This window comes from Hypanus sabinus, chromosome 4, assembly GCF_030144855.1.
Source record: "Hypanus sabinus isolate sHypSab1 chromosome 4, sHypSab1.hap1, whole genome shotgun sequence".
NCBI lineage: Eukaryota > Metazoa > Chordata > Chondrichthyes > Myliobatiformes > Dasyatidae > Hypanus > Hypanus sabinus.
In genome coordinates this window covers 56,808,829-56,834,875 of record NC_082709.1, presented here as the reverse complement: position 1 = coordinate 56,834,875, position 26,047 = coordinate 56,808,829, and the positions used below count along the sequence as shown (strand labels likewise).

Here is a 26,047-nt window from a genome sequence, read left to right as displayed (position 1 = left end):
GGATAGGTACATGTATCGTGCTGTAGATTTTCAATGTTTCTACGTAGCTTGTACTCCTTCTGCAAATCCCACCTTATTATTCTGGCTTCTGTCCCCTTCCTTTCCAGTTTTGATGAAGAGTCTCAGCCCGAAACGTCGACTGTTTATTCTCCTCTACAGATACTGCCTGACTGAGCTCTTCCAGCATTTTATGTGTGGTGCTCAAGATTTCCGACATCTGCAGCATCTCTTGAGTTTATCGCATTGGAGGCGGTGCTTCGGCAGCCACGGAACTTGATTTAGCGAGGGAAGGGTTAACCTCGGCGGAACCATTCCACCCGGCCCGGCGGAGGAACAAACCCTTCGTCACGTGCGCTGACGCAGGCAGCGTAGTATTTCCCTCACCTCGCCCATTACGTGTGCTGACGTCAATAGTTAGGTTGCGTAAAATGACATCAGCCTTCAGGGCGACACGACATGCGTGTGCTTTATAGTGAGGAAATCAGAAGGACAGGGGGAACAAAAAAATCTCAATTCACCGCGACTTCATCGGGAAAATATTAATCTTCCATAAAATAAGCCTGTGGTCCCATAACACTGCAGCGGTTTTCAGTGTTCCGAATGACCCCTGGCTTCGTCCCTCACCTCAGCGGGCGGTAACATTGGCCCACTGACGTCAGCGGTGTCCCCTGTGCTGGGCGATGAGTGGGATCGTCCGGGCCGTACAAAGACTGAGCATGCGCACTGCTTCCGGGCTCTTACTGTAGGTCACTGTATGGTCGTCGGGTCCTTCTGCGTGTCACTGACTTGCACAGCTGTAGGTATCTCGGTGAGTCCTTTGTGTCCGGCCTCTCTGGACGTTGCATGATGAATAAACGGCAGGGTGTCGGTGCTGCTTTGCCGTGGTGGCGCGCGTTGGCGGGCGCAGTGGTCGCACTCGTGGGAGGGTGAAACCCGGCTGGGAAGGGCGAGGCTGTGCGCGGGTCGGCGTTGGCTGGGAACCGGGCGGCTGCGAAAGGAGAGCGGTTTGTTCCTGTTGCAGCCCGCTGCGTTGGGCTTGTGAGGGAGCACAGGCCTGATCAGCGCCTCGGGGAAGTGGGAGGAGGGTTAATTAAATCGTCTGCGCGGCTCCTCGGCGTGCTCGCTGCCTTCCAGGCCGGACCGCTCGCTCACAGCCCTAATTCTCGAGTTTGAGAGTCACCTCGCCGAATCTGGTCGGAGAACGATGGGCTGTTACTGTCCGATTTCCTTCCTTCCTCTCCCCACCCTCCCCGATGGCTATTCGGTCTGTCTGGTTCTCGGCTCAATCTCTTTAAACACGTGCCTCCGCCATTACTGCAATTGGCTTTCGGCGGCTGAATTTACTGTTTAAAAAGGGACAAGATAAAATCAGGCAGCGTCGTGTCCCCGGTCTGTCACTGAGTAAGAACTTGACGTGATGGGCTGTGAGGTACAACTCGGGGAGTAGAGGCGACGCTGTAAAATCTAGAAGCGCACCCCTCATGGTACTAGATCGCTCATTCCTCTAGATTAGCACAAGAAATGCAGATGCTGGAATCCTGTCTATGGTTTTGGCGAGTAGACAATATTTTTATCGTCCGCCAATTTGTTTTCTAGAAAAATAATTATTGGGGGAGTAGCTGGTCTAGGGCCGTTAAGTTGGAAGTTTCTTTATTAATATTATTAGGCCATACTCCACTTGTTGACAATTCTTTAGCTGTCATGCTTGGAGCCCATTTTTATTGATTCAAAATTTTGTTTAATGGGAGATCTTTTATTTCACAGAAGTAAAATATGTTGGTATGGATGTAATTCAGAGAAACAAATTAGTCATCTAATGACTGTTATAAACTGAATTAGTTTAAATCTGTCCTAAAATCCATATATGCCTTCCTGAAAGAAATAATTCCCTAAGAAAATGGTAGGCTGGTAGTTTAAGGGTCTTTTGCTAAAGGTCTTCCAAAGATAAACAATGATTTATTTTGATTTTTGTAGGAAGTGTATAAGCTTTTCAAATGAAGCTATTTTCTGCACTAGTGATTAGTTGGGCAGAAAGGCTTTGTACAAACTTCTTCATTTTAGCATGAGCCTTTATTTTGAGATTTTGCTAACTGGCAATAAACTTTCTTTTAGAAAACTAAATATTATTGTTTTGAACTTTATTAAACTTCCCACATTTATTTGCACTTCATGCCTCATTCCATATTTTGGACTTTCAGCTGCAAAAAAAAGCTTAAGATTTGAAATGTTTATGTAGGCTCACTGCCATGGTCATGTAGGCTTTTGGCTATAGTTATTCCAAAAGTGATTGTATTTACAGTCCATGCTAATGGCATAGATGGAAATTCCAGTGAATATGACATTCATTGTTGAGACAATGTGGAGTCTAAAAAGATAGGAGTGAGAACAAAAGGGTGGCAGATGGTGAAATGTAAGATACCCACTTGCTTCCAAGACTTGGAGCCAGATTATTTAAATCTATCTTTAAATCCTGGATGTGGGCTATTGGATCCTGCTGTTTTTTCTGCCTTAGTCTTAAGTTTGTTTAATACTGTATCCTTGTGATTGAATTTTTTGCAAGTTCCTCTTATTTAAAATGGCTTTTCTGTTTGGGAATATTTGCATGATCCTCCAAAGCAAAGACTGATGTAAAAAAAAATTTAGCATACCATTTTGGTTTCTGGTGTTTATTCAATAACTTCATTCTCTTTACATGCTCATCTTTGCCACCTTCCTACTTGTATATCCATTTTTGAAACTTGTTATTTGAGTATTACACTTAATTTCAAAATCAATTTCAGTCCGTTACTTCTGGATCATTTAAAAACTCCATAGCCCTCTTGCCTATTATGAGCCCTTGTCACTTTGTACTGTATAGCCTAGTATTCAGTTGAACTTTGCTTGATCTTCTTTGCTTACAAAAGATTGATTCTGAGAGAATGGCAGTCTTTCGAACATTCTTGATGAGTGTCATTGTTTGGCTGTTTGAGTATGTGCCTCTGTTCATCTATTTACCAATCCCTCATCCTAGGTGATTTGGGATTATAGGCTAACTCCAGCTTTGTACAATTATAATTGCCTTTATTCATATCAAAGGTGATAGTTTTGGTTCTGTGATGCTCATCCTGAAACTGTATCTGGAATTCTGGTTGTAGTTTTTTTAACTACACGCTCTCTTGGTTAATTCTTCTCATTAGTGGTGTCCAAAACTAAAATTGTCTGTTTCTGGTTAGGTTCCATAGCATACTTTCTGTAAAAGGAAGCAATCCCTGAAATGCTTAACAAATTCTTCTATGATGATACTGCTGCCTATTGGGTTCATCCAATCGATATGTAGATTAAATTTTCACAAGGCAATTGTGGTTCCTTTCAAAGATGTGTCCCTGTTCATGCTGTGCCTTATTGAGTGGACCCATTTTGGGGGTCTTGGCTACTCCCATTGCTGCTTTTTCTGTTGTTGATTAATTTCAACCCAAATTTATTCTACATTTGTATCCACTGCTTCCATTTCATGACACTTTGAGATCTTCCTTAACACTGCTGCTGCCTTGTTCCCCTTCTGGCACTTTCAAAGACACTGTATAACCTGAGATGTTTGTTGGCCGTCTTGGGCTATGCACCCAACATGACTATTAGATCATGCATGTGTTGATATCTTGTCAACTCCTTTATTGTACATTCTATGTGCATTCAAATAAAGAGTAAGGTTTTGTATAGTTTTTACTAATTCTGGATTTGCAACTTTAGGGGCAAAGGAAGCAGGCCTGATTTTTGAAAGTAAGTATTGTAGATGCTGGTAGTATAAAATAAAATTAGAAATGCTATTGGGTGTCAATCAGGGAGAAACTATTTGTATTTGGGTTATTGATCTTTAATTAGAAATGCACATTAATTCTTGCCATTGTTTGTACTTTATTTAACCTTTTTTTACTAATTAGGCTCAGAAGCAATTCACTGGTTAATGTCGCTGTCATATCTTTAAATCACAGTTGTAAGCTTAAATCACAAAGGTTTAGTTGAGAAATAGGGAGGCTAGAATTTGGATATTAGCTAGACCATTATGACCAATTATTATTTAGCATTTTGGTTTTCATTACCTTTTCTGTGAATATAGGGATGTGTGACAAGAAACCAAAAATAAGTCTTGTCAACGTTTCTGCATTTTGTTTTCAACAGTATATATTTTTCCCAAGTGTTGCTTTTGTTTGGAAGGTTGGATATCTGGGAGTGTATCTGAGTCAGTGGCATAATGGTTTTTCAACACAATATACAATTGGCTAGAACATCTCTAATTCCATAAACCAACTGTATCAAAGGAGAAACTTCATTGGATGCACTTGTATATGATGTCAAACTAAAAAAAATGCTTGGCTACATGCATCTAAGAGGGAAAGGCATTGAACTAAAATTTCACACCGGCAAGTTACATCAGAGTTGAATTACTGACAATAGTAGGCAGATATGAGTATTTCCATGATGGCTTAGCACTATAACTGGGGTGTGAAAAACAGTGAACTATGTGTAGTCATTTTTCAAAAGTGAAATGGAAAATCCATCTGTCTGCTGGTGATTCTATATAAAAGTGGATTTGATTTCACTTGCAATGTTAAAGTTCAATGTAGATTTATTATTAAAGAATCAGAATTGGGTTTAATATCACTGGCATCATGAAATTTAACTTTATTGCAGCAGTACAATGAAATACATTATAAATACTCAGGAAAAAAAACTGAGTTACATTAGGTATAAAATAGTTAATTTAAAACAAGTAGTGCAAGAAAGAAAGTAGTGAGTTGACGTTCACAGGTTTAATATACATTTAGGAATCTGATGGCAGAGGGGAAGGAGCTGTTCCTGAATTGTTGAGTGTGTGCCTTCAGGCTTCTGTACCTCCTTCCTGACGGTTATGTCCTGGGTGCTGGGGATCCTTAATGGTGTATACTGCCCTTGAAGATGTCTTGGATACTATAGAAGCTAGTTCCCATGATGGAGCTGATAAATCTCTGCAGCTTGCTTCAGTCTTGTGAAGTAGCCCCCTCCCATACCAGATGGTGATGCAGCAAATAAGAATGCTCTCCACTGTACATTTGTAAGGTTTGGTTTATCTCAAACTAATGAAATATAGCTGCTGACTTGTCTTTACAGCTGCATCAATATGTTGCATCCAAATTATGTCTTCAGGGATATTGACACACAGGAATTTGAAATTGCTCACTCTCTCTGCTTCTGATTTCCCCGAGGTTTGGTTTGTGTTCTCCCATTTTGCCCTTTCTGAAGTCCACCATCAACTCCTCGTCTTGCTGACATTGAATGCGAGATTATTGCTGCAACACCACTCGGCAAGCTGGTACATCTTCCTCCTGTACACTCTTTTGTCCCATCTGAAATTCTGCCAAACATGTCTGTATCATCAGCAAATTTATAAATGGCATTTGAGTTGTGCCCAGCCACAGTCATGAGTGTAGAGCAGTGGGATAAGCATATCCCTGTAGTGTGCCAGCATTGATTATCAGCAATGTGGAAATGTTATTGTGAATGTGGTTTCTGGTTTGGAAGTAGATGATCCAATTGCAAAGGGAGGTAGAGAGGCCCAGATTCTGTAGCTTTTTGATTAGGAGTGCAGGAATGATTGTGTTAAATGCTAAGCTATAGTCATCCTGATATGGGTGTGTATATGTCACCGTATACTACCCTGAGGGTCATTATTACAGGAGATGCAAAGAAACAATAGAATCATTGAAGAGCTACACACAAAGATGGGCAAAGCCAATGTGTAAAAGACATTTTGCAAATATAAGAATAATTGTAAATAAAATCGAGCTTGAGTTGTAGAGTCCTTGAAAGTGGATCTATAGGTTGTAGAATCAGTGAAATTTTCCACTCTGGTTGAAGGGTAATAATTGTTCTTGAACCTGATGTAGGAATTGAGGCTTCTGTACTACTTCCCATGGTCTGGATGATTGGGTCACTGATGGATGCTGCTTTCTTGTTGCAGCATTTATTGGTTTTCCTGTGATTGGTTGTTGAGGGCTGTGGGAGTTTGTGAAGATGACTCCATGTTCTGTCAGTCAAAGCGAGCTTAAAAAGCATCTGGGAGCAAAACCTTGTTTTCACTTGTTAATTGGTTTTACTTTGGAGAAGGTGATGGATTCTGATTAATTGGGACACATCAGGGTCAGGGCCAGTGCTTTTTGACCCCATTAAGTGGCTGTCACAATTAGCTGAAGTTTCATGGAAATTGTTAAAGTATAAAAAAGACAAACTACTGTGTAACTGAGTAAAATTGTGTATTTAATTGAAATGCAGAACATGTTAACACTTCCAATACCTCTACAATGCTATAACTATGAGTTAATGGTAGTCAGATACCTGGTGCAGATAAGGGACTGCTTTCATACAGATGATTGTATCCTCCAAGTCTTCATTTTCACTCGTCGTTTTGGCATCTCCAAGCCTGAATGCTTGAAATCACAGTGAGCAAAACTGTTCCAAATGGTCTTTCTGTTTATTTCTTGTCAGCTGTCAGTGGTATCACTATTTTCTCAACAAAAACACATGCAACTGATGCTATTTTTAAAAAAAAATGGTAGTTGGAAGCACAGTCACTCAAGTGCACGTGACTGATTCTAGTTAGAACCTGTTCAAGTCTCCTGCTCCAATTCAGTGACGTAGTGTTCCAAATAAACAAAGGGAATCTCAGCTATTTTCTAAATATAGTTTTTGTTCTGAGTTATCCCAAATAAAGGGCAGCCCCAATTAACTGGAATCCACTGTGCTTAGACTATGTAGGTTTAAAGTTTTTAAAAGGAAAAGAGTGAGGGGTTCTGGCATCTTGGTCTAGCCTCAGAAGGCTCCTGTGTAAGTAAAGGAGGTAATTAAAGCACAAACTTGTTACAAAAGGTATGTGCAAGTAGGGAAATAAGACTTCAGTTGTAAAACATTAAGATCACTTCTGGAGTACAGAGTACAGAACTTTTAAGGATGGATGTTCTTGTACTGAAAGTGATAGAAGATTTATTGGATGAATATGGATTGAGCACATTATTTTATCAGGAAGGATTAGACAGACTGCTCTTGTATTTCTTAGAGGAGCGAGTGGAGACTTGATTTGGTTCTATAACATCCCCTGAAGGATCTTCATGGGGTTCATGTAGAGAGGTGTAGAAAAAAATTGACAATCAGGCCTTTTTTGTACAAAGACTAAAATATTTCCCATTAGGACAAAAATGGTCACTTCACCTGTCACTGAAGAGGAGTCTTTTGTGTTTTTCGACTCCTGACATGCTGGAAGATTGCTGAGTTACACAAATTCAAGGTACATTTATTATCAAAGTGTGTATACAACTGAGATTCATCCTCTTGCAGGCAGCCAGCAACAAAGAAACACCATGGAACCAGTTCAAGAAAACATTAAACCAAGAGGCCATTAATGTTCAGTTAAGCATTGTGCTGTTAGCCCACTGCAAGCAGCAGGGCAAACCATTCTTCACTGAAGTGCCCCACATCGCTTCGGTCACCTCCACTCAAAAATAGCAAAAAAGTAACTAGAATCCAGGAGAACATGCAACATCAACCCCAAAGCAGGTCCATGGCCCCTCTGATTAATCTTTGCAATGTGAATCCTGAGACTCCACACTTTTCTGACAGCTGCAAGCGAGCAGGAGAGGAAGAACAGTTCAGCACAGGGAGATAGCACTGGACACCTGTCCCTCCTCAGCTCTCCTCTTCATCAACTTCAACTTTGCTTAACACCTCAGTCAGAGCAAACCAATGGTGTTCATCATGGTCTCCAGGCCTCGAGATTGCACACTCTGCTCCAAACCTCTTCAGAGACAAAGTGCCAGATCACTCAATTGTTCCAAAAACAATCATCAAACAGCATGCAGCTTAGTAGTAGAATCACGTTTGATAGAAATGTAAGCAACACGCAAAATGCTGGAGGAACTCACCAGGCCAGGCAGCATCTTTGGGGGGGGTGGGGTACATTCGATGTTTCGGGCTGAGACCTTTCAGCAGGACTTCAGCAATAAGTTGACTGTACTTTCCAGTGATGCTGCTTGGCCTGCTGAGCTCCTCCACATTTTGTATATGTTGCTTGGATTTGTAGCATCTGTAGATTTTCTCTTGTTTGTGATAGAAATGTAAAGTTTCATGACCTATCTGCAGAAAGTCACTGTTAGTCGCATTGTTCACTGGTACCATCCTGAAGATACTACTACCACCTATATAGGAATGCAGAATTGGTATTTCAGTCAGTTTGGCTTTTTTAAAGCAGATGTGAGGGGCTGAGTGGCCTCTTCCTAACGTAATAGCAAAGCAAACCAGATGGTCTTCAGTTCACTGAATGACAAAGCTAGTGGAAGAGTCCCTGTGGTCAGGGTTGACCACAAACATTGTGTTCTAGTTGTTAAGCCAGGAGAGTGCAATGTGGAGAGCAAGCTGTTGCCTGTGTAGCAGCCCTATTCCACAGAGCTGATGAATCCAAAGGAATGGCAGACTTTCGTGGTTTGGCACGAGAAGCATTGTTGGACTGGCCAGTCAGTGTTGAACTTTACCCAGGACTGTCTTGGGGACTCCAGCTCTGAATTTTTCCTCTGGTTTACTCCTGAAGCCCTCTGAGAGTGGGTGTATCAGCAAGGTAGTGGAGATTTGATATTGGGTTTTCCCACGAATCAGTCTGCCCAGTGTAACTGGTTTTAAGATGCTAGTATCCTGCCTTTGCCCCTTCTGTTAGTAGAAACTTTTCCCGGTGGGCTTTATAGCTAAGCCATATGTGAAGGCTAGGAGCTGAACTTGGTTATTAGAGGCTATTTTAGATGTATGCCATTGGGAGCATTTAATAAATAGTGGAAGCTTTCCCTCATTGTGTCTGTTCTCCCCTCCCCCCCGCCCCCAGCCTTCCTGGCTATTTGTAGATTTGTGTTGTTGTCTTGTCACTATGCAGTTTCCCCAGTGGCTAATTCAGCTTTTGCTGATGGGACAGTTTTATAACATTATCTTTCTCCCCCATCTCCATTGGTATTTTTACAGCAATTTTCATTGCAAACAACTGTTAATGCTGAGGTTTTGGCCTGAAATGTTGATTCTTTTCCATAGATGCTGTTTGGCCTGCTGAGTTCCTGCAGCATTTTATGTGCATTACTTTGTTATGTTAATGCTGTTATATGTTTATATGTTTGTCTCCAGAGCTGCCTATACTACAGTTTTTGGGACCTGTGTATTTTGGAATTGGTGATTTTTCACTTTCCATTAAATTAGTGGTGGAAATTTGGTATTCAGAGTGCGTTTTCATGAAAAAGAAATTCTGTAGTATTACAAATGCTTAATACATTGGGCATTGTCAACACTCTGCCCACTCTAGAAATTGGAACAGTAAAGCACAGCACAGTATGGGGCCTTTGGCTTGTAATATTGTGCTGACGTATATAAAACTACAGGGCAACCTTCGCTAATCCGACTACCTGTAATCTGGTTCCTTTGATAATCTGGCACTGATTTCAAATTTCCTGCGCAACTGTAATTTCAAATTTCCCGGGCCGCCGTACCAATCTGCTGCGCATAGTTTTGGTTGCGCTAGATTTGTTCACGTGTTGGTGTGCTCTTGTAAGCAGAGACTGGCGATTCCTGCTTGTTTTCCTGAATTTATTAATATCATTTGTATGAGGCCCGGCCGCCTGGCACCCATTGTCTCACCCGCCAGCGGTGGGGGAGCTGGTGCACGCTGGGTCAGTCTGCCTTCTCGCCCGCTGCCGGCAGTCACGCACTGCCCTCCGGCATCACCTGGCTGGCAATCCGCTCTCTTCTGTCTATAACCTCAGATCAGACGAGGCGACCTGTTGAATTTAAGCATATTACTAGACGGAGGAAAAGAAACTAATGAGGATTCCTTCAGTAACTGCGAGGGAAGAGCCCAGTGCCGAATCCCCGGCTGCCTGGCAGTCACGTGAAGTGTGGCGTATAGAAGAGCTCCTTTCTCCGACTTCTGCTTCTGCTCACCCAGATGTGCTGCCACCAACATCAACAGTTTTTGAAGAAACTGTTGTGCCAGTTTCAGCACCATTTACCTGGACCTTTTATTTTATCTGTGCCTGTACAGTATATTACTTTATTAAAATTTCACTTGCTACTCATTTAATATTTGTTTCATTGTTATCTAACTTGTACTGATTTACATGATATTTTAAAGGTATGATTAGGTGGTTAGCTATTGCTTAATGTGATCCTTCTGTAATTCGGCATTTTCACTAATCCGGCACTCCTCAGGTCCCATTGGTGCCGGATTATAGAAGGTCGACTTCCATGACCCTTCTCTCCACGACATTCAAAGTGTAGATTAACCAGAGTTTTACGGAGCTGCAATGTTGAAGCGAGTCCCCTGACTAATGAAGGCCAATGATATATATGCCCACTTAACCACCATCAGCTTTGCACGGCAGCTTTGAGGGACCTGTGGATTGGTTCCCACTCTGTTAAAAATCCAGTCACTGACCTTCCAAAGCGCATCACTTCACACTTTTCTGGATTGAAATCCACTTGAATTTTAACTGTATTTTACACACCCCCTATGGGACAAGTGTTTGTGTACAAACCACATCCCCAATCACTTGAGAAATGTGGAAATATTTTTGCTATTTCTGCAAAGCCTTTGCCATGTGTAAGTTTTTAAGGGAGAATTCCAGACTTTGGAGCATAGGTTGCTGAAAATATTGCTGCTAATATTCAGAGATCTCAAATATATAAGAGGGCAGAATTTCAGAAGTTTGTGGTTCATGAAATCCAAGAGAATAATATTCTACAATTTTTAAATTCTGGGAGTTACTGCATTGGGAGCCAGTGTAAGAACATCAGGTAGTGAGTGTGGGATTTGAGAAAAGTTGAGCTACTGTGCTTGAGTGAACTCAGTTTGTGTAAATGATGGATTTGAGATTGAACTGGAAATTATTGCAATAGAACAGCTTGTTAATTGCAGCAGTGTGTGAGGCTGTAAGTACTTCTAGTCCTAGGAACCAAAAACTTGGAGCAAAAGTGCGTTCTTTTAGTTTGAAAATTACAATCAATTTGTTATTTGTAAGTTTGTTTTGTGGTGGGTGCCTTTTGATTTGAATGTAATTCATTTCTTTAGATTAAGTTCCAGCATGTTTGTTTTCTACATCTTAGAATTATTTTAAAATGTGCAAATTGATAGAAGTATCTGCACTGGTTGAGACATGATAAATGTATAAACTTCCTTTTTCTCTCATGGCAGGGTGTCTTTTATGAATAATCCAAAGCAGCAGAAGCCAACGCTAACTGGCCAGCGTTTTAAAACTAGGAAAAGAGGTACGTTTCTGAAGCTAAGTGTATACTTGTTTTTAGAATGGCACGCTGGTGCAACCAATAACATTGATTGCCCTGTTTGCTTCACAGTGTTGGGTTAAGCCTTGCTTATGTTGAGTTTCTCTACTCTTCCGTCATTATACAGGACTCTTGGTGGTCACTTTGCTTTGATTATTGAAAGACTTTTGGATTGATAGGCTAATTGGCCTTTGGAAAGAATGGTGTATGCTAACGGAATTAAAAATACACCTAGTGTAAATAATGCTTTGAGTTGAAAAGCCCATTTCCACTAGTTTAACTACATACTAATTGACTTGTGCTTTTTTTATGTGTAAGTGTGCATGCTTAATCATGTTTTCCTTCTGTAAGCAATATTAAACATTGCAAAATAGGGAAAATGTTTGGGGAATATCTTGCAGGTTGTGTTTTTCTTCGTTTGTATTTGGAGAAAATGAGTAGTTTTGCAAACCAGTCGTGGGTAATTCAAGGGTTCTGTTGAGAGCTCTCCATAATTTCCCCTCCCTCTAAGTTGGTGCAGGTCAGAGTACACGAGTAATTGATGAGAAATTTAGTGCAAGTTGGGATGTGAACAGCAGTAAGGTTTAGATTTAACTCAACTACAGTGTTATATTTTATACCATATTACATGTAAATGTATATGACTACCTCCATTCTGTTCCTTAATACATTAAAAAGGGACTTTTTGTCAATCCATTGCATTAATTTTGTTAACAATCTTCCCCCCCCCTCCCCCCCACTGCCCCCCAGTGATTCACCCATGAAATGCTGTTTCACAAAAATCAAGTAGGATTGGGAACTGGAAGCTATCGGAATAGGGTTGTCCAAATTATTAAATAGTATCAATGGTAGCTACTCATATTGTAGTGCTCTATAATTTGATTGAATATTGTGTTCTCCCTAACACTGTCTTGAGTAGTGGAACACGTACTGTATCTGGTGATGAATATTGGTTTGCATTTTTTTTTACTTTCCTGCATTGAAAAATTCAATTTATGGAGGATTTTATATAAAATCATATTTCAGTTGGGTCTAACCCCAGTCTCTTTTGACTTGACTAATATCCTTGTATCAGGAACTCAAAATGGCATTTACCTGATTTGGCACTGATTTGTTCCACTGTCATAAGTCAGCAGTACTTGAATGAGGTGCTTGCTATACTAAATAAGATCACAACAGCATTTTGTCATCCCTGCTGATTAGTTACATTTATGATATTGTACATCTGAAGATTAAGTAGTAGGGTTTATTTATAAGCTATAGGCATTTGTTTGCTTAATACCTACCATGCTGACAATGAATCTCTTGATACGCAGATGAAAAAGAGAAGTTTGAGCCTACTCAGTTCCAAGATTCTATTATCCAAGGTTTGAATGAAAATGGCAGTGACTTGGAAGCTGTAACAAAATTTCTTGATGCTTCTGGAGCAAAGCTTGACTATCGTCGCTATGCCGAGACCCTATTTGATATCTTGGTGGCCGGTGGGATGCTGGGTAAGATTTCACTTAAGGCTAAATTCATTTGAAGTGAAGACTGACTTTCTAAATTTATTGATACTTTGGGGTGGGGAAATTCTTAATCTTAATGTGTTCCAGCATGCACTAATTAGAACAACGCTATTATAAATTATTAATTTTGGTTATCTCCTTGGATTTGGAATAATGAAGGTGAACTTGGCAGATATTACAAACAGTAAGTGAGCTATAAGAAACAATTTATGAATGTTTCCTCTAGGAAAGTTAATTTCAATGGTGCAACTGATGGGATGAGAAAGAAGTATGCCCTCTCAGATGTTTTTAAATGGTTCAAATTTCTGTCCTTTTCCACAGTCTTCCTAATCTCCAATCATTTTGTAATCTCAAACTTTGCAAATCCAGTTCTATTTTCATCATCTTGCTGTTGACAGCCTTGTCACCCAAGTTAAATCAGAATAGCTGCTCTTGCTTTTGCTTGCAAGTATCTTGGGGAGACCTGGATGAGAGTGAGGTTTTACTGTAGGGAGATGGCAAGACTGGTTTGTTCCTTTTTGTGCCCCTGCATCACCTAAATATGCACCTTCCGATTAAATGTGCTGTGCACTTGCATTGTTTAAAGACTGAGAAATGGTTTGTGGGTTACTGGGACTCGATCCCTGTCTCTTTTAAGTTCCTTTGGTTCTAGGATCAATGGCTGAAATTATTCTGTATCTTGTGTTTTAATTTTTTGAGTTCCATTTGTTGCATGTACAGTAAAATAAAATTTGGAGAGACCAGTTATTTTGTATTAGAATCTGCTTTAGCTTTTGAATTTTTTTTGTAGCTCCAGGTGGTACCCTTGCTGATAACGTGACCCGTACAGATGTCTGTGTGTTTGCTGCTCAAGAAAACCTGGAGACAATACGTGCATATGCTCAGGTAAATTACTGTTAATGAAGTGGAGGGAAAGATGCTTGCATTGAATTTAAGCTTCTGCTGAAAGTTCTAAAAAGCAGTGAAATGAATATTTGAAACTCTTTTGGTATGGCATTTGATAAGCTTTCTTGCAGGTTCTTTTGCTGCAGTTGCCCATTGCAGATTATCATAATTTGCTAGGTGTAAGTTGTTGTAAACCTGCTGATTTAAAAGTTCATGGTAACAATTGTGGTCTAGTTTGAGTGCAGTTGAACAGTTGGAAAGGGATGGTAATGTAATAATAGGTCTATAAAAACAAGATGAAAGTAAAATATGTTCTGGAAATACTCTGGTTAGTCAATACCTGAAAAATGGCTTTATCAATTAACTTCTAAGACACATTTTTGGATTTTGGTTTAGAATTTGAGCACTTGCTGAATGATGCTGTGAGGCTGAATGTGGATGTAAGACTTCTCTGTCTTAAATATGCTGTGAATATGAATCCTCAGTCTGCCTATTACCTGCCTTTCTCCTCTTCCACACCCCTTTGCTACTTCCTGCAGCCTCTACTAAACTCTATACTGAAATTAGTGTTGCTTCCTTCTAGCTCTTACTGTTCTACAAAATCTTGTAACCACCTTCCAGGTTTTGGATGGCTGTTAGTAACTATTTGTAGTGATTTTAAGGTGCTTCATTAATCTACTTAACAATTACACTGACAATGTAATTGCATCATAAATAATCTTGTGGTATTTTGTGCATTTGTTGATGTCGAACTGCTGAATAAAATTGTATGGTTTTGCACATTTCCCAAGGGTAAAAATGCTCTTAATTGGCTGCAACTGAAGTTTAGCAGGGAAACTTAGAACAAGCAATGGTGGGGAGGGAGGAAGGCAGGCAAGGGAAGAAATAGACTGTAGATTCATATTCACACAACATATTTAAGATGAAGGGTCTTGATCTGAAACAATATCACTTGTCCAGTTCCCTCCTTAGTTGCTGCCTGACCTGAGTTCCTCCTCCAGTGCTTTTAGTTGCTTTTTAATTGGTTGAGCTTCAGTTTCTGAATGAATATTCCATTAATGCTCACATGATTAAATATTGCTTATTAAGTAAGGACTGTTTGGCTGGAAAAAGTCTAGTGTTTGTTTCTCTGTAAGTTGTTGCCTGTTGGTCATTGCTCAATGATCAGCCAAATTTTGATGGACTTACTAAAATTTTGCGTAGCAGGTTAAGTTGCCAACATTTCCTGATTTCTGGCAATTTCTTTTTGCTTCACAGGTGTTCAATAAATTGATCAGGCGTTACAAGTACCTGGAGAGAGGATTTGAAGATGAGATAAAGAAGGTCTGACTTTTTTGGCTGCCTGAAGGCTTTTTTGCTCTTGGTAATATATGGTTCAGTTTCACAGCGAGAATGAATCATGACTGCCTCATAGCCTGCTCTATCATTCAAGAACATGACTGCTGATTTCACTAGCTTCATTTTCCTGCTTGGATTTTTCCTTCCACTTCCACCCCACCTCTACCTCCATCCCCACTCCAATGATTTTCCCTGTACTGCACATCTTGCAAACGAATCTGCATCACTTTTAAACATTATTATTATTATTGATGAGATATCTTCAGATTGAGTTGAATTTTGCTTTGAAATTAAGCCACAAACTTGAATGGGTTTATCGCAATGTCTACTTCACTCATGAGTAAAGCTGTTTTTTTGCGCTGAAATTGGAAATCGGCTAAAATCTGTTTCTGACCTGCTAAAGACAGTTTAGCGCACAGGATTGTGTCCTGCAGGCAAAATAAGTAACCCTTAAGGACTGAACCTACTCAAACTTTGTGAAAATCTAATGTGTCGAATGTGAATTTGTAATTCTACTTCTGTTTTCTGTATTGGACATTTCCTGATATGATTGCAAATGAGACTAATTAACATCTGTGGTTTGTTTCAGTTGCTGCTATTCCTGAAGGGATTCACAGAATCTGAACGAACTAAGTTAGCAATGCTGACTGGGATTTTGTTAAGCAATGGAACATTATCATCCTCTATTTTGAGCAGTCTGTTTAATGAAAACTTGGTTAAGGAAGGTAAATTCTAATGTGTTATGAATTTTTCTGTACATGATAACCAGTCATTTGTATCTACACTTGAATGTATTTTACAAAGTTGTTAATACTAAAAGCCACTTTTCAGTAGCATCTAGAGCTGAAGTTTGAAGTAATCCCAGAGCTTCAGATGATAGCAGCTCAAATATTATTGCTTAACAACGGAATTGAAGGCCTTGTTGCAACAAATTGAGCTAAAGTGCCCTCATTCATCTTTCTAATTTTTCTTTGGTTCACTTTCATAGTGCTGTGAAAAACCTTCTTTGATAAATGGGTTGATTTCAATTTTTAGCTCGAGCCACAGAGAATTCTGTTTTTAATTGCATTGATTTATTTTGGGTCAATACATTGTAACATAGACACAAGTGACAATGACTCTTGGTAGCTGCTGGAATATTGGAATTGTACTTATTTCCCAGGTTTCAACAGACTTCTGCTCCCAAGAACAGTTTGTAAACCAAACAACTTAATTTGGAAAAAATTTAGGCCAGTCAAGAGCACTGTAGGCAACAAGGGTGTTTAATTCAATATTGCTGTGAATACAGTTCCACCTGGCAGAAGATGTTCGCAGGCCCACGGGCAAATTCATCACCCTGGTCTCCTAAATACGCACATAAGTAGGCTATTTGTAACCTGAAGAGATCCTGTATTGCAAGATATTCCAATTTGAGAAAATTCTATAGTTTTGAGCAGTGCTTGTTTGGTGTAAGTACTTAACATCCTTACTGTGGCGTAGGCTGCTGACAGCAACTCACTGGAGTCCTCTGTCCTAGGCCGGACTTTCAAATTGTCCCCAGGTGTAGCCCATCTTTGTGTATACTTCCTCTCATGGGAATTAAATCTTTGGAGTTTTGTAGCACTTGGTTTTCACAGGACAGTGTTACTAGCCCCATACCCAATCCTCCTTCTGCGCCTGATCTTGAAACCATCATTAGTAGATCTTTGGTTCAAATAACTAGAGTATATAATAAATATGAGAGAGTCATCCTTCTTCACCTCCATGCAGGGTCCCAAACAGTCCTCCCAGGTGAGGCAACACTTCACCTGTGAATCTGTTGTGTCCGGTGCTCCCAGTACCGCATCCTCTACATAGGTAAGGTCCCTAGTAAATTGAGGGACCGCTTCAACAAGCACCTCTGCATCATCTGCTGTAAGCTGGACTTCCGGTGGCCAAACATTTTAATTTTGGTTCCTGTTCCAACGGGTCAGTCCAGGGCTTCCCCTTGTGTCAAGATGAGGCCACCTTGAGATGGAGGGGCAACACCTTGTATTCTGTCAGGGTATCTTCCAACCTGATGGCATGAGTATTTATTTTGTCTGGAAAACAAGTCCCCTCTCCCTTGCCACCCCCTCAATATTCCTCACTCTGACCTTTTACTTCTCACCTATGTTCCCTCTAAACTGTGCGCACACGTTTTTCAACCAGTGCACAAAAGAAATTAATATGTGCACAAAAGGTTACCTAAAATGTAATTAATTATACTTATTGAAAATAATCTTTTAGCTAAATGTTTCCGTTAACTAGTTAGTTCTTTTCAAATACCACAATGCATGTCACTAACTTACGTCGCCTCACCTTTCCTGTTCCGGTTTGTACAGCTGCATCACGGTGGCAGCCATCTTTGGCAGACAGTGTTCATATTGTAAAGTTTACAAAGATCTGTTTCAAATCCTGTAGATAGCTTACTAAGATTTTATTCAAAAAATATTGATCCACTATGTCGAATTCAAAAGAAGCGAAGGGCATGAAGCACAAAAGAACTGCAGATTACCCGCTACAGGAATGCTACACATGTTACGGTTGAGTGCAGATGAGCAAGAGCGAAAACGGTAAAACCCAGAGAAGATCAAAATTCTTATCGACAGTGTGTTGTTAGCTGTTAAAATGAATAACTCTTTACATTCAGTTCAACACATTAATGAACATATGGAAAAGTATGTTCAACTCCCAGACAGCTGGTGAAGCAAAAATTATGCGTTCAAATTTCTGGAGACTATCAACTATATTGTTCAGAGATATGTTTGAAGAAATAGCATCAGCAGATTTTCACATGTTAGCAGTTGATGAAACTACAGACAAATCTGTCAACAAATGTCTCATTCTGTACTTCAAATTCAGATCTAAAGATTGTACCGTTTATGAAAGGTTTTTTTGGTGGAATAGTTCAGCTGCAGGCGTGTGATGCTTCTATTGTTTCAGCAATTGATTCACTTCATTTTGCACGAGGCAAAGTTAACAAGATAAGAAAGCAGTATCTAGGATACTGCTACCAAAAGCTATCAATTGTATGGAAGTTCTATTAGACTAGACAGAGTTTACAAAGAATGGGTAAATGCCAGAGACAGGAGAGAGGAAAAAATAACTGTGACTTAAATGTATGCTATTTTGTCGTTCTGTGCAGTTTTATGTCAAATATTTTGTAAACCTACATACACTGTGCCATGTCTGCACTCAGTGCACACATACTTTTGTCACAGGAAAAGAATTTGCACAAAAGATTTTTATGCACACTCTACTAAAAATTAGAGGGAACATTGCTTCTCACCTGCCTGTTATTTCCTCTTGGGCCCCTTTCCCACCCATTTGGCTTAACCTCTCCCCATCATTTTATTCTGGCATCTTCCCCATCTCAGTCCTGATGAAGGGTCTCTGCCTGAAACATCTATTCATTTCCATAGATGCTGTCTGACTAATTAGAGTACATGCCAACATCGTTAAATAGGGTAAAACAATCTGTTTAACATTTTAACTTCTATTTGCCCACTTATTTTCTGTTCTCATTCCAGGTGTTTCAGCAGCATTTGCTGTAAAACTGTTCAAATCCTGGATATCTGAAAAAGACATTAATGCTGTTGCTGGGAGCCTTCGCAAGGTCAGCATGGACAACAGATTACTGGTGAGTATTTAAGGAAAAATTTGAATCCTTTGTTTTCTCAACTATTTTAAACTCCTTTCTCCCCCCCCCCCCCCCCCACCCGGAAGTTATTCCCCATTTCAAGTGTAAATTACTACAACTTGAAAAACTCAGTATGCCTGGCAGTATTTATTGCTTTGATTTAGTCATGTAGTTCAGGCCTTGTTGTCAACAAGTTCAGTATTCTTATTAGCTTGGTGTTCAAAATGCCCAAGCTGAAATTTTTTTGTAAAAGTGCAATATGAAAGAAATCTCAGCAAAAATGTACATGTTATAAATTAGGTAGCTTATATTTTAATTGTACTCTCCAAATTTAGCTTAATCTTCCATGTAAAGTTTGAATTGCAGATGAATCATCAGCAATGCTTTGTCTGTTGCTTTACCTCATAAAATGGCTACATGTTTGTGGTTTTCTGCTGCGGCCCACTCATTTCAAGGTTTGATGTGTTGTGCATTGAAAAGGTGTTCATCTGAGAGCCACTGATATAGCAATTGCTTCCTTCTTGTCAGCTTGAACCACCCATGCTACCCTTCCTGGCACCAACAATCATTCCATGGTGGTTATTCTTAACGACTGAACCTCTTCACCATGACTGTATGCTTTCATGCATTGAGTTGCTACCACATGATTGGCTGACTTGATATTTGCATTAACAAACTGGTATACAGGTGCACCTAATAAAATGAGTGAATGTAGATCTGTTTGCAGGAAGATATTTCCTTGATTTTTAAAAAACTTTCATTTCATGCATGCAATTTGAGATTTCAGTAGCTGCACTTCTGTACAATTACACTGTTTAAAAGGCATTCAGACAGAAACGTGGATTGGAGGGACTCTGGCTGAATGTAGCTCAATCTGGTCACTATGGGGAAGTTGTGCTGAAGAGCCTACTTCTGTGCTATTCAATTCTATGAATCTGGTTTTTGTGAATTGCTTTGTCTGCCATAGTTGTGGTCTTTTGCTATATTGTACATCTTCCTTTACAGATACTTTAGGATCTCCTCAAATGTCATTTCCTGGGGATTGACTATATGGTACAGTTCAATATACAGGGATTCATTTAAAAATGTATCACTTATCAGCTTTGTGTTCTAGCCAAAGAATATTATGAGATAGTTATATAGTTATTTTTTTTTTTTTGCAGGAGTTATTTCCAGCTAACAAACAAAGTTTTGATCACTTTGTCAAATATTTCACTGATGCTGGTTTAAAGGAACTTGCTGATTTTGTCCGCAACCAGCAATCTCTTGGTGCACGGAAGGAGCTACAGAAGGAGCTCCAAGATCAAATGGCCCGTGGTGATCCCCTCAAAGAGGTAGTATTACTAAACCTAAAAAGGTTGCTATGAACGCTTAAATAAATCTTCGCACAATTTCTATTATAACTTTTGTTTTCAGTTTGCTAATTTTGATACTTGAGGAAAAAACACAAGTATCTAAACAAATGGACTTGTCTGTAAAATAATTAGTTGTCTTGGGTAATTTAAAACAGTACCTGAAGGCTTTAATGTTTCCATAAGATGTGTGCTTTAGAAGATGCTTTAATCTAGCTCTATTTCTGAAAGTGGATAATATACAACCATTTTAAAAATGTTAACTTGTGTATAAAATGTTTAGATTTAATTGCATTCAAACCCTTGAGTGACAGATGTGATGATGAAATAGGTGTTTGTGATCTGGAGTCTGTATCAATCTTTTTATGAATTTTTTTTTCCTCTCCACTCAGCAGATTCTACACTCACCTTGCTAATTTAGGGCAGTTCTGTTCTTAGCATGACATGCACCAATAGGGTCAATTCAAATTGGCTCAAATCTGTAAGTCATTCAAATGAGGGTAGAAATTGAGTAATAATGCTTGCTTGCTCTGTTAGCATTCAAGGTACCAGAAAAGTAAAATGAGACCATTTATGTTGTACGGAAAATCTGATGTAAAACTAATGTTTGAAGGATATGAATAAAATTAATAGTATTCATCCATTTAAGATTATCACATATGCCAAAGAGGAGATGAAGAAAAACAGCATCTCTGAACAGACTATGATCAGTATTGTTTGGAACTGTGTAATGGGTGCTGTGGAATGGAACAAGAAGGAGGAACTGCTAACAGAACAAGCCATTAAGCACTTAAAGGTAAATTCCATTTGCTTTCAAACAAATGATTTTTCTCATTTGTAATTTATTAATGGAAAGTCCCAAGTTGTGAAACTCATTGTGCATTTAGTGTATGTGTGGTTCCAAGGGGGTGTTTGAAACTGAGAATTTTATGTCAGTTTTATTATAACTTTATGTAAAAGTCCACAGCTAATTTTGCTGTGGTGAAAGGAAGACTACAGAAGAGAATGGCCCATCCTCCAGATTTTGTTAGTTTATTCATCACATTTGAATTTGAAGTAAACTGTTTGACACCTCTGCAGGCTTTTACATTTGTTAAGATCAAAACTGACCTTCTGACTTGGTATCAATTTGCTGTTCTTTATGTGGGATTAGGGTAATATCTTCTAGATGTGATTACTGTAGAAACCTGGGAGAATGTCATGTTGGAGAAGAGTGAGCTGTAATTGCCTTTAAAGCGTAGATTTTGCAAATGGATTATAGCTACTGTGACTCACATAATAATGCAAAAGCATTTTTCTATTCCAAATTGAAATTGGTTTCAATATGAAAATGACATAATACATCTCCCTGTACATAGTTATCCTTAATTTTTCTGCTTGATCTTGATCGTGCTTTAAGAACTTTTAATTTGCAGTTTGTAAACTAATTACACCAAACATAGCAGGCCATTCAGCTCTTCAAGGCTGCTTTCAATTCAATTCAATATTGGCTGATAGTACAGTGCCTTGAAAAAGTATTCAGTCTCCAACCCTTTGGTCACATTGTTGATTACAACATTTTGATCTGTTTAACTGAGAATTTTCATTTGTGAATCACATGCTCCTTTTTCCCACAGAAGCCCAAAAACGGATAAAAACTAAAAATTCAAAAACATGTCAGCAATTCAAAAGTATTCATCCCCCTTTGCTCAGTACTTAGTTGAACCACCTCTTTCAGTTGTCACAGCTAGTAGTCTTTTAGTATAGGCCTGTCATTTTCGCTCAACATTATGGAGCAAGATTTGCCCATTCCTCCTGCAAAATTACTCGAGCTGTGCCAAGTTAGTTGTGAGCGGCAGAGGACAGCAATTGAGGTCTTGCCAAATGTTCAGTTGGGTTAAGATCAGGGCTTTGACTGGGTCACTCAAGGACATCAATTTTCATTTGATGCCACTCAATGCTTACTCTGACAGCATGCTTTGAGTTGTCTTGCTGACGAACCAACTTCCTCACTTTAAGCTTTCCAGCAGAGGCTGATGCTTTTTTTTAAAAAAAACAGGATTTGTCTGTATTCAGCAGCATTCCCATTGTGACTTGACCAACTTCGATGTATTTCCCACGTAGCAAATGAAAGTAAATGTGAAAATAGTTGTGGGGGCTGAATACTTTTTCAAGGCATTGAATATTTCAAGACCATGTTTTGAACTCGTACTCTTTGACTCTTCTCTTTCCTTTTGAATTTATTCAGTGATTTGTTCTTTATTCACCTCTAGTACCCTCTCTGAAACACTGGGGGGTGCAGCAGGTACTCAACCAAAATATTTGGTACTGAAATATGGCTACTGAGTTAGATGTGTTTTTATACCAAGATTCAAATTACACGTTTGTCCCTGCTCTAAAATCCCTTGCTCTGCGTCCTACTGTTGTTACCCATGCTCCTTTTCTAGATACAATATTGAAGAGTGCTATTTCCAGATCTGTACTTTGAATACAAATTGCTTTCTGTATGTTTTAGTATAATGTTTCTTATTATATTTTCCATTATTTTTGATTTCAGCAATACAGCCCTCTCCTTGCTGCCTTTACCACCCAAGGTCAATCAGAGCTGACGTTGCTGCTGAAGATTCAGGAATATTGTTATGACAACATTCAGTTCATAAAGGCCTTTCAAAAAATTGTGGTGCTTTTTTACAAAGGTAAGTTCTATTTTATGGCTAGCCTAATACCATCATTCAGAATTGTTGTTGGTCTACTGCAGTACCTTTCTTGACTACCCCGATAGTCATTGAATATCCCTTAGTGTGCCAAAATCTGTTCTTATTGAATTTGACTGAGCCTCCGTAGATGACCGTCCAGTGCAGAGAATTCCAAAGATTCACCAGCTACCTATTGAAGGTTCTCTTGTTAGTGCTAAACTTTTATAAATAAGTCCTCAATTAAAAAATTATTATAGTTGCCTCTATCATTTGACTTGTTGACTTTCAGTGACTGCAGATGTCTGTTATTTTGAACATCAGTATTAACCAATCTCTGATCACTTTTCAGGTTTGTGCACCATAGTAACTGACCTTTTTAATTGTGCTGTATCTAACCTGCCATTTTCATGTCCATGTCTTGATTTTTGTCTTTATCTCTGAAGTTTCTTCCTCCATAATCCCAATTCCATCCAGTTTAGTATTAGCAGACTCAAATATGGCATTTGACCTTGTCAGCCAGATCACTAATATTGGTTTAATAGCTGTTGCCCAAACATCAGTGCTTCTAGTTCTTCGACTAATGCATTAATCTAGGAAAAATCTGTTTTATTTCTACTCTGATTTGCCAGACTAGTCCTCTTTCATTCTCTGCAATCCCTCACTTTTTGAGGTGAGCAGTTTTGAGATACTGTGGTGCAGCTTCTGAAAATAACAGCTGGATATAACATAGCTGCTTTTTAAATAATAAATTTTAAAGCCAAGTAATCAGTACTTTGGTTTAACTTTTTTAAATTTCATGGAATACCATTCAACAGCATGGAAATGAGACCTTTTGGTCCAGCTCATACATGCTTGATCCCAGGTGTCTTGGCACTTCCTCTGGCAGCTCAATCCTTATAACCATCATCCTTTTGGAGGTGTTAGTGGAACAGAGAAATCTGCCTCGTACCCGTTAAACTATTCCCTCCTCCTTTAAACCTTTCCCTTCTAAATATTTTCCCCTCTACCATGGCAAAGTCTTATCTACTCTGTGCCTCATGACTTTTATGATCTATTCCCTTAGCCTCTTTCTGTACAGGAGAAACAATCCATGTCTGTTCAGTCTCTCCATTTTACTTCAGTCCTGGCAACATTCGTGTGAATCTTTATTGTATCCTTTGTGCGTAGCCAGATCCTTTATGGTATGGTGACCAGAACTACACACAGCTTAGATTTGTTTTTTGTGAACTTTTGTTTTGTTCCCTTTGTTCACATTTGTAGCTGATGTCCTGAGTGAGGAAGCAATTTTGAAGTGGTACAGAGAGCCCAATATGGCAAAAGGGAGAAGCATTTTCCTGGAGCAGATGAAGAAATTTGTTGAATGGCTCAAGAATGCTGAAGAAGGTAGTACAAAGGTCCTTTTGTAAATGTAGGAACTCCTATCTATAATTCAGTTATGATCAGTTGTTTGAGGGGGTGGGTAGGTCCTTTTTGGGATTTTAAAATAAAATCACATTCTTCTATTTGATTTGGTCTCAGTAAGATGGCTGTTAGTCTCCCCTTTAAGACTTGAGCACAATCCAGTGTAACATTTCAATGATATGCTAGATTTTGGGCAAGATGAAAAATTGGTAGCCCCATTAACCCATTGAGATCTATTTGTCATCCTCCAAGATGAGCAGCAATTTTTTTCCCAGCTTACAATCTTTGCCCAGCCAACAAAGGCATGACTTTGACAAAGATGTTTATTACTTTGCATTAGAAGATTTTGTTTGCATTGTACTGTATGCATTAAATTGCATTGGATAATTGGGTGAACTTTAAAATTATTGCTTAATATTAAAGTACCTGCCCTGAACCCAGGATTTGCTACTTTTTAATATGGCACTGTGGTTTGAATGAATGGGCAGGAAAGGCACCTCAGTTCGACCAGAAATCATCACAAACTTTGCCTTGTTTGGTGCTGATGTAAAGCAGTGTTTAGCAGATGGACCAGCTGTATATCTGCCATTTCCAAAAACAAAGTATCTGCTTAACTGGATTTAAAAAAAAAAAAAAAAAATCACTTGTGCTTATTAAATTGTTTTTGAAGGACCAGTTTGAGGAAGAAAACCATACAATGCTCTTAAAAGGGTAGTCTTAAAGATGCAAACTAGATTAGATGGAATAGAGTTGGGAGGTGGAATGTCCAAAAATTTGTCACAACCAATTGTAAGAAAAAAGTGCTGTTAGATTAAGGGCACTGGTCAGATTACCAGCACTGAAAACTGAAGTTAGAACAAGGCACAATTGATAATCAAGCTCTGATCAACGTGGGGGTTTGTCTGTTAGGTTCAAAATTGTTGAATTGTAAAATAAGTACAAATTAATATTTGGGTATTTGAAAAAAGGTGGAGAATCTACAAAACCTGGAATGCTTGAATTTGATGTTGAGGGAGATGCAGCTGCCTTAATTTACTACAGCATTCAATGATAAACAAACTTCAGCACTTTGCATTCATCCATATGTTAAAGCCACAAGCTTATTTGTTTGTGTGAGGCATAGTTATCCATTCTTTGATATTTTTTCCAGGAATTGGAAGTATTTTTCAAAGGTAATTTTTCACCAGTTGCCTATCCTAATTGTAACTTTATTCTTTCCACAGAATCAGAGTCTGAAAGTGAAGAGGACTGAAACTAACTCAATTGAAATCATGTTCTGTATTTTTAATAAACAACAGGGGTTGTAGAGTTGAATTTCAGAGTTCAGAAATTGATTTGGCATTCTACCTCCTGTATTTTCTACTGTAATATCTAGATGTAAATTAAGGGCTTTACAGTGATCACACTGGTTTGTTTTAATTTCATTTTCTATATAATAAAAGTTATTGCTGGCATCATCTGACTTGAAATTTAGCTCTAAAGTCAGTTGCAGTTACTTTTTGACCAATTGGATTGTTGCTGTTCATTTGGGAGCACAAGAAAACATGATTGGGGGTACAAGTTGTGTGTAGCTTTCAGCAGTTAAACTTCGGAGGACCTAAAGACCCAGAGACAGTATCTTGTAGGTCTGGTGATTAAAATTCAAATTTAAGTGGCATGTTGCTGACTGGGGTCATTTCAAAGTACAACTGTTAGTCCCCATGTAAACTATCAAGAATTTACAGGAGGAGGAAGTTTTAAAACTAGGACAAGGTATATTGTAATCTCCCTTTAGCTACACAATTGTATTTTTCCAGATCAAAATTGAGTGCTTGTTCAATTTCAACTAAACAGTATTTGAATTTTAATGATATCCTTGTGAATGGAAATGTGTGCATCTTATTTTATAATTGTACAATCCTAAAGTTGTGGTTCAGATGAAGTTGGTTCCTTTTT

At 38.9% G+C, this 26,047-nt stretch overlaps 1 protein-coding gene across 3 annotated transcripts; it reads left to right on the top strand.

Moving 5' to 3' along the window:
- Window positions 1-664: 664 nt before the first annotated feature.
- Window positions 665-25,566, top strand: LOC132392780 (eIF5-mimic protein 2). Of its 3 annotated transcripts, XM_059967129.1 has the most exons (13): window positions 730-808; window positions 3,727-3,756; window positions 11,225-11,298; window positions 12,630-12,806; window positions 13,612-13,706; window positions 14,964-15,029; window positions 15,634-15,769; window positions 18,575-18,684; window positions 19,848-20,018; window positions 20,686-20,832; window positions 22,573-22,711; window positions 23,972-24,094; window positions 25,336-25,566. In XM_059967129.1, the coding sequence occupies exons 3-13, from the start codon at window positions 11,235-11,237 to the stop codon at window positions 25,362-25,364; spliced, it is 1,257 nt and encodes a 418-aa protein (XP_059823112.1). In that variant the 5' UTR covers window positions 730-808; window positions 3,727-3,756; window positions 11,225-11,234; the 3' UTR covers window positions 25,365-25,566. The 3 variants fall into 3 exon arrangements, with proteins under 3 accessions (XP_059823110.1, XP_059823111.1, XP_059823112.1); XM_059967127.1 differs by lacking the exon at window positions 3,727-3,756 and having other exon boundaries at window positions 665-808; XM_059967128.1 differs by lacking the exon at window positions 3,727-3,756 and having other exon boundaries at window positions 714-796.
- The last annotated feature ends 481 nt before the right edge of the window (window positions 25,567-26,047 follow it).